Source organism: Perca flavescens, chromosome 19 (assembly GCF_004354835.1).
Source record: "Perca flavescens isolate YP-PL-M2 chromosome 19, PFLA_1.0, whole genome shotgun sequence".
In the NCBI taxonomy this organism is placed as follows: domain Eukaryota; kingdom Metazoa; phylum Chordata; class Actinopteri; order Perciformes; family Percidae; genus Perca; species Perca flavescens.
In genome coordinates this window covers 26,637,498-26,652,508 of record NC_041349.1, presented here as the reverse complement: position 1 = coordinate 26,652,508, position 15,011 = coordinate 26,637,498, and the positions used below count along the sequence as shown (strand labels likewise).

General features: G+C 43.2%; 1 protein-coding gene across 1 annotated transcript in view; it reads right to left on the bottom strand.

Annotated features, from left to right (window-relative positions):
- dock11 (dedicator of cytokinesis 11) overlaps positions 1 to 13,447 on the bottom strand; it is a 76,784-nt gene extending 63,337 nt beyond the window's left edge. Inside the window, exons 1-8 of the mRNA XM_028606241.1 lie at positions 13,173 to 13,447; positions 6,547 to 6,663; positions 5,810 to 5,899; positions 4,901 to 4,983; positions 3,856 to 3,922; positions 1,529 to 1,624; positions 596 to 730; positions 68 to 251 (exon numbers count right to left, since the gene is read on the bottom strand). Coding sequence (XP_028462042.1) covers positions 68 to 251; positions 596 to 730; positions 1,529 to 1,624; positions 3,856 to 3,922; positions 4,901 to 4,983; positions 5,810 to 5,899; positions 6,547 to 6,663; positions 13,173 to 13,277 — 877 coding nt within the window. The 5' untranslated portion in view covers positions 13,278 to 13,447. The remainder of the gene's footprint in view (positions 1 to 67; positions 252 to 595; positions 731 to 1,528; positions 1,625 to 3,855; positions 3,923 to 4,900; positions 4,984 to 5,809; positions 5,900 to 6,546; positions 6,664 to 13,172) is intronic.
- Between the last annotated feature and the right edge of the window lie 1,564 nt (positions 13,448 to 15,011).

Here is a 15,011-nt window from a genome sequence, read left to right as displayed (position 1 = left end):
AAGATGATCCGGACATTTGTTTATCCCAAGTTTGTTAGTTTGCAGATGTAGTTATGGTACAACTCACCCAGGGCACAGTCCAGTGTCTCTGCACCATTCCTCCTGTCCTGGCTGGCCTCAGTGGTGCTCTGCAGAGCCTGTTTCAGTGTGATCACCCACTCCTCCATCTCTGCTTCGCTGTCCGCAGCCAGGAAGTGGCTGTAGCGGTCTTGCATCTTCAGCTCAAAGCCATTGCGGCGCATCTTTGGGCTCTACCGGGGGGGGGGGAGGAATTATTAAACATTAAAACCCACTAGCCAGGATGAGTCTCCGCGTTCTTCCAATTCACCTTCTGAATGTGTTCATCAAACTGAAAGCTTCCTGGCAGCCTCTCCGGTCAGTGCAGACCTGAATGAGCTACCAGCCTGTCTAATGAAGCCAACCGCATTAGACCCTCATAATCCGTTAGAACAGCAACGGAATGCAGTACCTCCATCCAGGAGTAAGATTAAACATGCATCAGGGTATACTGAAAGCTTAAGACTTGGTCAAACTCTTTTTTGCTGCAACTGTGCATTTGATGTTTCTTTGATTTTTGACCCCTAGCCCTGTGTACCTGAACAACGTCTATGCAGGAGTCAAGGTAGATGGATCCTTTGGTGTCCTTGCAGTTCTTCTCATCCTTGTAGGAGTTGAGGATGTAGGAGCCGTCGGGGAGCTGAGACAAGTAGAAGTACCTCCTTTTGAAGACCTGCAATTCACAGCAACGGAGAGCAAGTTAGAGACATGCAGTATAAAATGTGGCTTTTTCTATTTTACGCCTACATTTCAGTTGCTCTGCTGACATGATTTAAATTCCTGATCGAAGGGAAGATGCCGTAGATACTAAGCTATTAAATATGTTCTGGTAATTCCTCTTCCCTTGTTTGTTTAGTTTAGAGAACTGCTTTTTCACTGCGTTTTATGTTTTGATTCAACTTTATTAACAATATTGTCATTATTGCCAAGTACTGTAGTAGATTTCTGTCATTATACTTAACAGATGTAAATGCTGATGTTAGTGTAGCTGTAAACAATGATGTAACAATTACTGATTATAATATACAGCTGATATAATAAGGGATATAAGAACATAATATATTCTTTATTTGCCAAGTACATTTTTAAATTTGGTGAGGAATGTATCCTTTGCATTTAACCCACCCTAACTATTTTAGGAGCAGCGGGCAGCCATACAACTCCAGTTGTAATGCCAATACCTTCGGCATGGTCAATGGCAGGAGTTACCTAGAGCGCATGTCTTTATGGTGGGGGGGACCAATGCACCTGGAGTAAGCCCACACCAACCGAACACGAGCAGGCAGCAGTGCTAACCACTGAGCCGCCGTGTGGCTTTGGTAGATGGTCTATAAGACACAACGATTACGTAGAACAAAGAGTTGCCCATGTCTCCCCAGTTCTGTGGTGAACCCTACGTTTTGCTGTTGTTGTTTCATTTGTTGCTGTTACGCTGTATGAATAACAGACAGGACGTCTGGTGGTGACTCACCCTCATGGAGACAGACAGGCTGCTGTTGATGTTGGCTTTCTGAAGCCAGCCCTGCTTCATGATGCCTCCCCTCTGGGAGCACAGTGACGCCGAGTCCTGGCAGACACAAACACAAACACTGGAAATCAATCGGGACACACGTTACCCTGCAGGTTCATTCAGGTTAATGGTCACAGTAGTCCCTGCGCTTGTAGACGGTTTACAGTCTCGACAGCTTAATGTTTTTTGAATATTTAGTGTCAAACCTGCAGAAGACATTGTTCCCTTTTTTCTGACAAATACCTGGTTGCGAGAAATGTTCACTGAACACAGCTGCAGTAGAACATGTCATCAATTCTGATCACACGCTGTCGAGCCAAATCAATTTATCCGGAGGATTTTGTTTTGTTTCCCATAAAGCTTTTATCATAACTTCGCCTTGGTACTGTCGGTGCAACCTTTCCATCTCATACTCAGAACTATCCTGGGACTGTTCATCAGCAACGCAGAATACACAAACATTCATCATGGTCTTTCTCTCTCTCATACGCATATACAAACACACAAACACACACAAGCTCTCTCTGGAGTAATGCATCCAGCCACTTGGGAGGAATGCACTGCACAATTAACTGGTAGTGACACACAACATCGTGACAGTGAGCGAAAAGGATTGAGGTGTGTATGTGTGCGTGTACACACTTGAAATGAGCCTAATCACACTCAAATAGCATTCCCCCCCTCCCTACAGCTTGCTCAAGTCCATACTTCCCTCAGACATGCAGCAACTGAGCGACCGACCACCATGCATACACACCTCGCCACACCCTGCCTCATACCAACAATTTAGTGTGAGATCACCTATCCTACCTATTCAACCTATTCAATAATGACCAAAATAGTTGTGATTATGATTTTTTTTTTCATAATCGAGCAGCCCTGTCATCAGTGTAATGTGTAGCTCACCAGGTTGAGTGCGCGCCCATTTACAGAGGCTCATTCCTTGATGCAGCGGCCGCGGGTTCGGTTTTGACCTGAGGCCCTTTGCGGCATGTCGTTCCCCCTCTCTCTCCCCTTTCATGTCTTAAGCTGTCCTATCAAATAAAGGCCAAACAATATATATATTCTTGCTTGTAGCCTGCAAAGACCTAGACTGGGTAAACCCAGCCCGATTTGCCGGCGATTTGATTTCTCCCTGCAGCTCAGGCTGGAGACCTGTACTTTAATCTATCCAGCTTCCGTTACAAATCTGTGGGGACCAATCACAAACGCGCCAGCTGGATAAGCTGGCGCGTTTGTGCTATTGGTGCGTTTAACACGATGACAATAGAGAAGCGACGGCAAGCAGCTTTTTGTTTACATTCAACATAGCGGCCACCGAAGCGCAGCACCCGTTGATGCCGCCGTCGGAACAGAAACGTGCCCTGGAACAATTCCTACAAAAGAAGGATGTGTTTGCCTTACTACCGACCGGCTACGTCACCCGGATCGCTGGTCCGATTGGTTGAAGGACTATCCAATTGCGTACAGAGTCATTTGAACTATGCCCGTTGATCACACCTCTTTTTTTTTGGTCATTTCCACCTTTAATGGATAGGAAAGTTATGAAAGGGGGGAGAGAGAGGGGGAAGACGTGCAGGAAATCCTCCCAGGTCTGACTCGAACCCTGGACCTTCTGCGTCGAGGCATAAACCTCTGAATATACACTTGATCACGCCTCTTGTGGAGTAGAAAATACAGAGCGGACTCCCCACACTAATGTTCAATCTTAAAAGATTGAGCTTGGTCTGGTGATAGCCAGACTAGCAAAGACCAGCCGTTACAGCCAGAAATGATCAAGCAGAGACATAAAGACGTCACAGAGCCGTCTCCTCCCTGCCCTCTCCGTCCTGGCAGCAGCAGCATTTCTTGTCCTTCAATTAAATCCGCTCTCTATCTAAGTTTATCCGCATCCGGCCCGAGGGTAGGGGGAGGAGGATTGATGAGGGCTATTTATAGGACATATATAAGGCTACTGGTTTCGCTGCCCTGCTCTCAGTCTCTGAGGGGTCACATTGCTGGGTGGACAGGACTAAAGGACTGACAGACCATAAGTCATGGCTGCTCTGTTTGTTCATATTTTCAGCACATGCAGGCATGTGGAACGAGCCAAATTTGTGTCTTATCTCTATGATTTAAAAAGATTAAAGGGATCATTTTAATTTCCGAGCGGGGTTTGTTGCACATCACTAAAAGCTGTGCATACGGTGCAATCTGTCCATAAAGGGCCCAGTGAGTCAATAGCAGAACCCTCATCCTCGCTGCAGTGATCAATGTGTGTGATCTAACGCTCAGGCTCCTCTACTCACCTCGTCTTTGGCGTCTTCGTCGATCTCAAACACATGAGCTGGCAGCTTGTCTGTCTTCAGGCCTTTGCTTTAAAAAAAAAAAAACAGACAGCGAGTGAGGGTCAGCAGTCTTCAATAAATCAGCCCCCTCCCTACTGTACTGCCACTGTGGTGAGGTAAAGCATGCAACAACAATCGCTGCTTGCATTGTGTCCTTTGCTATTGGTCAGTCATTTTTGTGCCACCTTGTCTGTTATCGCATTATAGTTTTTTTTTTGGAAAATGTGTATGCATACGGTATGTCTCTATTACCAGAGGACCTCAAGTGATTTAGAAATGACTTCATTTCTGAATTTCGTGCCACGCATTCGCACATACTGACATTATCCCACGGATATGATGTCAAGGCTCCGTCAAAACTTTCATTTATAATTGCCAACACAGCCAGCACAACCCTGAATCACAGAGATGCCAATTTCGCAAGGCACTGATATTATCACACACCCTCTCTGTTTGGGGAAATATGCTCGGTAATTAGCTGTGGAATTTCTAATTGAGAAATTACAAACATGGCAGATTGGCACAGGATTAAGATCACAGACGACCTCTGTAATTATTACAAATTGCTAGAGGCCCCCAGGTAATACTAGTCCCGTGCCGATAGGGCTTTTCTCTCCAATTCATGATTCAACTGCAGGTTGCAGTGATCACAATACTTTCTTTAGGAAGCTTTATCACCATTTAAATAAGAATCAAAAACATCTGGGCTGCACCTGTCGTGTTGTAGATGAAAATCTGGCGGAACTCTGCACTTATTTCAATATGTTGGTGCAGTATTTCCTCTACTCTGCTAAAGCACGAGAGCTGCATTCATATACAGAAACAGTGATTTGTTGCATGTTGCCATCCAGCAGACCCACGTGAGCAGAGTAAATCTCTTGTACATGTAGCATATTTGGCAGTGCAGGACTCGGATGTTGTTTTGCACAAACTCTGAGCCCTTAAAGTCCCCCCCCCCCCCACCACACACACCACACACACACACACACACACACATCCTTCTTACCTTGGCAACATGCGGAAATCACCAGAGTAAGCCTCATATTTGTAGTTGATTACATGCCAGTCGGTGTTGTACATCTTGATGCACTGCCAAACACATCAACACAGAGAGCTGGATTAGGGGCAGCAGATACACACAAATATAACAAGCATGCCATCGCAGCAAAGTCACCTAACCGAGCATGCCGTGCTTTTCTCCGACTGTGACTCAGGGAGGACAGGGAAAATTCCAGCTCCATAACTATTATAAACTCAAAATAAGTATGCAAAGTAGCAGAATAACTCTGTTCCTCTGTTGTGATTTCTCAAGATGGTTTCTATTGTGCACATTACCTCTTTTTTTTTTTTTTTTTTTTTTTAAGTGTGAAATTCTCAATTACGGTCAGCTGAAAGGATCTTTGTTCGATAGATGCTGAGTAAGCCTGGATCTGTTTTAACAATCCCTAGGACCGTTGTTTCCATGCTGTATCCTAGTCATGAGAGCTGGCTGAGGAACACAGACGTGGAGCCTGGCAGAGCAGCAGAGTATATATCCACATCACGCCACAAGAGTCTGTTTTTCATCGCTAATACAAATATGTCATCAGCACCGCATGTGTTTACTGCTGGCCTGTGCGTTCTGTGTTCCTTTATGAGCTTCGAGTGACCACTTTAGGCTGAAAATCACGAAGGCTGGTGTGACGTCATCAAGGAATTGTCTTTAACGTTTGTTGAGAATTAAGAGTTTCACTGACTGCGTTTGAGGTCTGCTTTTTATTGAGCAAATTCTAATTACTAAAAAGGAATACAAGTCATAATGCGGAGAAGACTTAAAGACAACTATGAATGCTGTAACTTTTTTTTCACTTTTTTTGTGCAGTTTGAGACCAAGTATTGGCCCCGTTGTTCTAATGGGACAGCTGGGTTATAGTACCTCTTTGGCAAACAGGCTCCTGGCTTCCCGCTCAGCGTTCTGAGGCACCGAAGGAACGACAGTCCTCCTCTGCCGGGAGATCTGGGACTCCTGCACGCACACACACATGCATACACACACACACACACACACACACAAAGGAAGAATGGAAGTGAAATACAATTGAATGACAGTAAAATTTATTATTATTGTAGAGCAAGAACAAACAAAGATCTTTATCTTCCTATCAAATTGTACCACAGCAGAAAGGAAGTCACAAACAACAGGCAAAGAGAAAGTGAATGAGGGAAAACAGAAGGCACGGATACAAAGATACAGATTGTCAGAGTGTCAAATGGGAAAAAAAAACTAGACACGGAGCGAGACGTGGCTCTAAACAAAACCACATGCGTTTGAAATCGCGGCAGTAAAAGCCAAGGAACCTGGTTGGACTTGACCTGTAAATAACTGAGCCTGTTGTAATGGGAAAAGTGATATTTTACAGCACTTTGTTCCCATTTGCCTTGGACTCGGACAGTTTTACAAGACGGTTCAGTGTGGAGATCTCAGCACAGTGTAAGGTACGGTATAAATACGCTGGGATTTCATCCCGGGTGGAGGAAGAGGCCCTGGCTGAGAGCCAGTACCAGGAAACACAGTGGCAAAGAATAATAATAATAATACATTTTATTTCAAGGCGCCTTTCTCGGCACTCAAGGACACCGTACAGGGAAACACACAGAATGAGGGGGACTCACCGAGACATCGTCGACGGGGCAGAGCAGCAGGTCTCGGTGGGGGTCGCTGTGGATCTGGGCCTTTCTCTGAAACACCACGGCTTCATAGTCCAGCGGCTCGATAATCTTTGGCTGCTCCTGAGAAGGGGGGGGGGATGGACAGAACACAAATGCACATTCAAATAAACAAACCGTTTCTTGTTAAACTGATGTTCTCAACATTTTGTATTTGCTGTAGCTCTGGCAAGCTCCACATCACGTGCTCTTGCTTTTTGAAAGCAGTTAACAAGGGCTCACCCCCGGAACTTTTTTACCACCCATACCAGGGCTGTCACGGTGCAGGGAAACAGCTGCTCAGAGAGTTGTGGGTGGATGAAAAAAAGAAAAAAAGGCAAAACATGATGAAAGGGAAGCAACTCAACCACAAATAGCTAGACAAAGACAGACGGGGTAGTAAAGGTGAGACAAAGCAGCAGTGAAATGGACAAATGATGTTACTTGACTTGGTATTTATGTGCTGTCAAATAAAGTGCACGCGCTTGACAGAGGCATATGTTATAGAGAAACCAAACACAAGATAAATATCACATGCCACATGACAGTGCTTCTCGCTCAAAATCATAACTTCCTGTTTTGAGTTTTCCCCACTTTTGAGAAGTGGGTGATATAAAATCAGCTTCTGCTTTATGCCTTAAAGAGGCCTCCAATCTAAAGCCTAGCCTTTGGACAACTAGGTCAAGATGTGATCACAAGTATAAACCTAAACCACTTGGAAAGATTCAGAATTCATTCCCAGAAAGTGCTACTTTAAGCTCAAGCTAAGCGCTGAAGATGGTGATGAATAGCTTAGCCAAAAAAGCCTCGGCTGAGCAACACCAAGCCCGGTTGGAGTCCCGCGGACTGTATGGATTTGATCAGCTAGCTTCTGTGCCACATTGCTGAGCCACTGCCCCAGAGGCTGGAGGCCGGGTGTCCCCCATGCCTGGTGGCCCACAGGGCCTAAGTTGCCCCACACCAGGTCTTAAGCCACTGGGAATTATGTCTTAATGCATTTTTTTTTTTTACGTTTTTTTAAACTACAGTTAACAGTGAGTAGGAAACTTAGAAGAAGTCATATTTTCAAATCTCCAGTTAGCTTTTAGCACTGACCCAGTGGTGTAGTCTGATGTATTGTAATGGGTATACTGTACTGTATATATATATATATATATATATATATATATATATATATATATATATAGCCAGAATCTGCCTTTGGGGAAGGGGGGGGGGCATATCATAGTGGGGGGTCTGGGTGTCCTCCCCCAGGGGAGCGTCAGCAACTTCATTTTCATATATCAAAAATATAATGGAAAGTATGTTGTTGCGTGTCATTGGGCATTTTTGAGTGGAGTGTATGGAAATCCTGGAGCTTAGTGGGTATACCGCGTATACCTGCATATCACGTAGACTAGACCACTGCACTACTGACCTAATGTAGTGCCCTGTGGAATCTGTCTTCTAGCTTATCAAAAATTCTCAATTTCGCTATTTTGTTTATCACGGAATCTTTTGGGCTCTAGAATAACGCTGCCGTCAGTCTGTGAAGGGCCCAGGCTAGGCCCTTCGTCGGGGAAAAAAAAAAAGACACTTGTCACTGGGCTAAACAACTTTTTCTGGGGGAAACCGTGATGGAGGCATATTACCGTGGATGCAACGGCAGCGGATATGAACAAGCACAGTCAGGAGAAGGACTCTAAAAGCCCTGACGATGCCCTACAACTAGGGGAGTGTGACTGAGTCATTTTCCACCTTGTCATATTTCCATTTTCAGAGCTGTGTGCAGCTGAGATGCAGAGCTTGGTTTTCCTACTGTACCACTACCAGTACTGCTGGAGTGGGCAGAGTGAGAAAGCCAGTAATGAAGTTATGCAGCAGCTTGGCTGCTGGTTTTTTTTCCCCCCCTCTGCTTGCTGGGCTCCCCTCAATAATCTACTGCCTTCCCTCTAAGACTATCACTGGCCATGTTTATTGTATGTGCAGTGATTTGGTCATTCTGGGTAATAAGCTCTTACATAGGTTGAGGTTTTTCTTGAGATATGCAGCTTCATGTGCCTAGTGGACCATATGACATCTAGTTTTCCTCTTTCTTCCTCAATTACCCTCTCACTATGAGCAACAGGGACCTACATGAACACACAGATCTTTGAGTTTGTCTTGATTTTTTAGGCTTTAAGCTGCTTTAAAGTTGGAAAAGAAAACAATTGAATGCCCCACTGTCTGACAATATCACACGTTGTTTCAGCTCCTCAATGAAGCTATATGATGTTAACACTATTGTAGGGCTGTCCTCGACTAAAGAAATTCTTAGTCGACTAACACTTATATGATTTTGTCGACTAATCGATTAGTTGATTTAATTGACAGAGCTGTGCGCTTTGAGAGGTGGTTAAGACTAGAAAAGCACAATATAAATGTAGTTAATTAACCATCTGTGAAACTGAGTTTCTCCACAATTAATCCTGCAAAAGCACCACATTAAATCTTGTGTTTACCATAAATGTGCTCAGAAGTTTCTTGGAAATAAGTAATTAAGCATGAATAAACATAAAAAATGACTAATCGACTAAAGAAATCTTAGTCGACTAAGACCAAAACGACCGATTAGTCGACTAATCGACTAAAAGGTGGCAGCCCTACACTATTGTGAATTATTCCAAGCAAAGATTCACATCCCACTTCCTGAAACTAGACCTGTTTGGTGTCTGTGGAAATGCTGGATCTCCACTACAGTAAAAAAATAAAAACATGAAATCAAGTTCTGTGGTTTGGAACACTGTTTGGCTATACAGTGTGAGTTCAGTGAGGTTTAAAGGGTTAACATCTCCTTGAATATCCTGGCATCGGTGCCCAAGCCAATAAAGGAAAGAAAGTTCTCCCTTTCAGTGTTCTCTAACCAATAATTTGGCCCGCGAAATAAGCCGGTTGCAAGTACGTGTCCTGTGCAGATTTTTCCACCAGACCCCGGCTTTCTCGGTTGGCCGCATGAAACCTGCGTTTGGCTTCTTCTTTTTTTAACTAAATAAAAGCTGCCTAAGCCCAGTGATACCTGTGAAATGCGCAATTTCGAGGCTGCAGATTTCCATGTGTTATGTAGCATCACTGTTCACATCTTTTCACATAAAGACCGCCTACTCAGCGGACAAACGGCAACCTGGGCAGCAGTCAAACACCAATAATACAAGTCTACTGAAGGCATTACACACCCCTGCACCCGAAGCAGCAGCTCCACTTCCTGTCATGTGCAACAAGCTGAACCGCAGCGCTATAAGTCAGAGGCAATCGGCAGTGCACGGTGGCTCTCGACTGAAACACTGATCCTGTTACAGAGAGAGAGAGAGAGAGAGAGAGAGAGGGGAAGCAAGCAAAGAGAGAAGAAAATGCAGAAAGAGAGAGAGTTCTGCTTTCACAGAAGAGGAAAGAAGCTGAAGAATCACAAGCAGGCTGGTGTGAAGTCACAGTCTTACTGATTGAGAAACAGAGAAGCTAAAACACTAAGGGATGTGGCCTAAGATTTGGCCGTTAGCCGTATGATGCAAGCACTTTCTCCTCCGAGCTATCAACCTGGCCGGAGAACACTCAAACACCAGTCACTGAGCACAAAGCATGACTCCCAGGTGTGCCTTCAGGGGACTATGATGATGATGACTATGATGATGATGATGATGATGTTAGCAGTGGTGCACTTCCAGACGTCTGTGTCCCATTACAGTTCAGCAGATGTAAGACTCCAACACGACCAGGTGTCTTTTAATCACGCTGGCTAGGGAAGCTTACACTTAAACACAATGGATGAGCACACACACACGCACACACACACAACCATGAGAGTCGCATACAGTATGAAGCAGCACTGTCCCACAGCTGACCCCCCTAAGTGCTCCAATCTGTGTGTGTGTGTGTGTGTGTGTGTGTGTGTGTGTGTGTGTGTGTGTGTATGAAACACTGGGGCGTACTGGGAGGAAGAAAAGAGCCTAGCTCGCTTCTTTTATCCTTATATTACTCCCTGTGTCTATTCCAAAAAGAATATTCATATATAAATAGGGCTTCTTGTTGCATTTACATTTGGGATGTACAGATAAGATACAGGATTTAAAACACCAAATTCAAAGCAAATGATTTGAAAGTTAAGTTTCAGTTACCCAACACGTCTTATTTTATATACAATATACACGAAATGCACGCAATGGGTCTGCACCCTAAGAGGGGCCTGCCCTCCAAGCTTCTAAACCAATAGGGAACTGCAACTAACAGTAGTTTTCAATATTTATTATCATCTATTATCTATATATATATAGATATATATATATATAGATATATCTTCTTCTTTTCCTAAACCCAACCGTCCGTTCTTCTTTTCCTAAACCCAACTCTCCCGTTCTTCTTTTCCTAAACCCAATTCTATCGTTCTTCTTTTCCTAAACCCAATTCTATCGTTCTTCTTTTCCTAAACCCAACCGTCCCGTTCTTCTTTTCCTAAACCCAACCGTCCCGTTCTTCTTTTCCTAAACCCAACCGTCCCGTTCTTCTTATCCTAAACCCAACCGTCCTGTTTTTCTTTTCCTAAACCCAACCCGTCACGCTGTATACAGCTATTCAATTGTTGGTATTATAAAAAACGTGCTGACCATCACGAAAAAAAACGAGATAGACGCGTTTGTGTACACACGACTCAAATAGATTAAATTACGTGACCATTTCACGGACTGCCGTGAGACTGGGTTGATATATCAGGGGTTTCACTTACACTTTTTAGAATTGTTTATGTTTATGTAAAAGACCACTGAACACAGATATGGACATGATAACAATCTTTCAACATGACGTCCTACAGTATGAACTCTAGGAAGACCAGTAATGAAGTAGCAATGACATTATAAGGCAACTTACTACTAAATGGCCTAGGGTTACTTTTTTAGAAACAAAAAGAAATGTCCATGTTTGGCACTCATGTTCTGCGGTTTCCTTTCATAAAGTTGTATTTGACTCTCAGCTTGTTAACGGGAAATCACTGGAAATCTAAGAACACAGGCCATGGAGGGAAAGATTTAGAAAACAGGACTGACTTCCTAGAGATGTTCAGAATGAACACACAAACCCAGTCACACAGGAAGCATGGTGACAGCATGCCTGAGGGAATCCCCATACACCCTCCACAGAGCAGTGTTTGTTCTCAGTTACCAAGCCAACCATGTATTCCATAAAATGAGCAGCCAAAACCTGCAACTCTAAAACAGAAAAATAAAAAGTAAATCAGAACACACATATATATATATATATATATATATATATATATATATATATATATATATATATATATATATATATATCACATGTGGCTACAAACCTAAACAGACATACATACACACACACACACTCCCACCTCTGTCGCAGTAATCCAAACCTTATCACATGATTATTACACTAGTAACCTCACTGCGTCACACTCCTCATAATGATCATCATAAGACTGAAAGCCTAATCCCAAGGGAACAAGAGTTTATCTCTTACACAAACTTATCCAGCTCCACTCTCTAAACAGCCAAAGATGTAGGACTGATTTGTTTTGGGTTGAAGTTTGTCATTGTCACATAATGAGAAAGTGGAGGAGTAACCAGATGGTTTTAGTTATAACAAAAAGAAAACAAGTCATCAGCAGGCGGGCATCAATCCGCACTGACATCACTGGAAGTTTCGAGACAAATGTCACGCCTTTAAGACATACTGACATGAAAATATGTTCACACACACACACACACACACACACAAAAACACAAATGCTGTATCAGCAGGATCCTAAATGCTATTCATCTCAAACCACTGCGTCTAATCCCTCATTATTGCAGTCTGTTCCAAGCCACTATCAGCCACCAGCACTGCTATTGATTCAGAAGGAGAGAAAAAAATAAACCTTTTTGCCTTGCACACGTCATTAACAACAGACATCAAATTATAAGGGCATGCATGTGCTGCCTCCTTTTGCACAATATATGTGGCCATTTGCAGCAAAAATGAAGAGGCTCACAGACACACACACTGCTCCAAGGCAAGGACAGGGAAGCCATGCTGCAGCTGTCCAACTGGCACCGCTCTTCATCCGCCAGCACACAAAAGGAGCCGCACGACTGAAAACCCATGTGTTCCCGTGGACAATGTCATACTATTTGGTAATGCCAGCAATTTAGAGAACCAAGCCAACATATGGGAGTTGAATTCACGGCATTTGAATTGCTCAATAATGAGTCTCTTTTACACAGAATGTAGCGCTGCAAGTAACGCTCTAAAATTGTGGTGCATTCAGAGACATGCCAGAGGTTCACAGTAACAGTTAGCTATAGGTTATTAAGGTTGATGGGACACACGCAGTTAATAAAAACTGGAAGAAAAAAACACTAATTAAAGAGAGAGGATTCTGGAGAGTGTGGAGATAAACCAAAATGAACAGTGGCGATGTAGAGAAAATTATGAAAAATGGAAAAGCTATAACATTGCTCCTCAAGGAGAACAGAGAGGGGAGGGGAGTTAGGAGGCTAACCTAGATACATTATCCCTGTTAGCTAAAATGACCGCCACCGGTCCACGGACACTTGCGTTAAAGCTCTGCTTACCACAAGGTCCACGGAGCTCTTCACAGCCTCCGACACGCTCTGCCTGACTTCCGCGGCCGTCCCGGGTTTGCTTAACCTCTTCGTGAATTTTCGCACCTCAGACATTGTGCCCCCTCTAGTTAAAATCCACTTCGTACGTCCCGGTGTGAATGAGCATGCCGCGGTACCGGACGGAGCGGCAGCGTAGTTTGTGTGACAGCCAGATGTGTGTGGGTTGTGTGTTGGAGGTGAACCAGCCAGCGGCTCGCGAGGCGGGGCTGCTGCTGCTGCTGCTGCTGCTGATGAGAGCTAAGATGGTTTATTAGAGCGCGATGCTCCACTACCTACTTCCGGTTCTCCTCTAGCGGCGCAGACAGAATCAAAGATCGTCGAGAAGACAACGGAGTGGGCGTTAACCTGACAATCTTTCCTAATATCTTAATACGGTAATAATCACAATTTCTCCACGGGTCAAATTTGACCCATTTTCAAAAGTTTCTATAATTGAAATTTGGGTTCCTTTCAACTAAACCAGGGGTGTCGAAATCATTTTCACTAAGGGCCACACTGGAAAAAGAGAAACACACCAAGGGCCCGGACATGTAGAGTTTACTGACGTGCTTTTGTTACCGCATGTCACTTTTTTACACATTTTGGTAGCTTTTTTCCTCATTTTTTGTTGTTTTTTGTTCAGACTTTTTGTGGCTTTCTCAGACATTTGTCAACTTTTTGTAAATTTGTTCCTTTTTTCCGACATTTTTGTTGACATGAAGCACTACAAAAGTCATCAAAAGAGTTCCTTAGCCATCATAGAATTGAGCTAATCAAGCAAAACAATGATTTTTGTTCTGAAAACTCTCTCTCTACTTCTGGAGGAATTTCTGAGTCTCAGAGCCGGCAAATCTCCCATATTGCAGTTTTAAAAAAACACTTTCCTGTGTTTTGGTTTGGCGCACAACTAGGAGGGCCAAAATTTCTTGTGAACCCAAATTGACCAACGGGCCAGATCTAAATCTGCAAAGGGACGGATTTGGCCCCCGGGTCTTGAGTTTGACACATGTGAACTAAATAGTCAATATAAAAACAACGTTCCTACAACGCTTTTCACAAGTTAAATAAATGATTAGTTCACTACGTTCATTGAATTTGGGTGTTTTACTAAATTTGATAGCATTAGAAAAAAAACTGGTAAAAGACAAAAATGTAAACAAAAAAAAGGGGGGGGGGTGATGACAATAATTGCAAGAAAGAGCGACAAATGTCAAAAAAGACGATGCAAATATTGAAAAAAGAGTTTTTATTTTACATTTTGACCCCCCCCAAAAAATAAAGAAGTTGAATGGTCAACGGGAAGACGAACAAGGGTTAAATAATGCATTAATAAAATAAAAAAAGTAATGGAGCTGCTAGTTGTGAACTTACTGAAAGAAGTCAGCTCATTAGACAGTTTGAAATATAAATCATCGTGCAGAATTTAAGAGTAATAGCCTAAATAACAGACGTGTTTTTCTGTGTCTCAGCCTTAGGCGTTTCATTCTGTGCAGTTTAATTGTAATTGTAAAGTTGTATGAATAGTAAAAGAATAGAAAAAGCAAAAAAAAACAGGACGTCTGCTGAGTTTACCACAGTGGGAAATATGACATGACCTCAAAATTGAAAGTATACTCCCATCTTGTGGATTAAGTTGCAAACTACGGCAGAATTGCACTAACCTGAGCATTTCTCTCAGCTGGTTTTCTCAACAAACAAAAAAAAAAAAAAAAAAAAAAAATTCTACAAGGTTGCATGTGAGGGTTTTACCAGCAAATTGTTTCCTCAATTCCACACAGAAGCGTATTTAATATAAACACTGAAACTCAC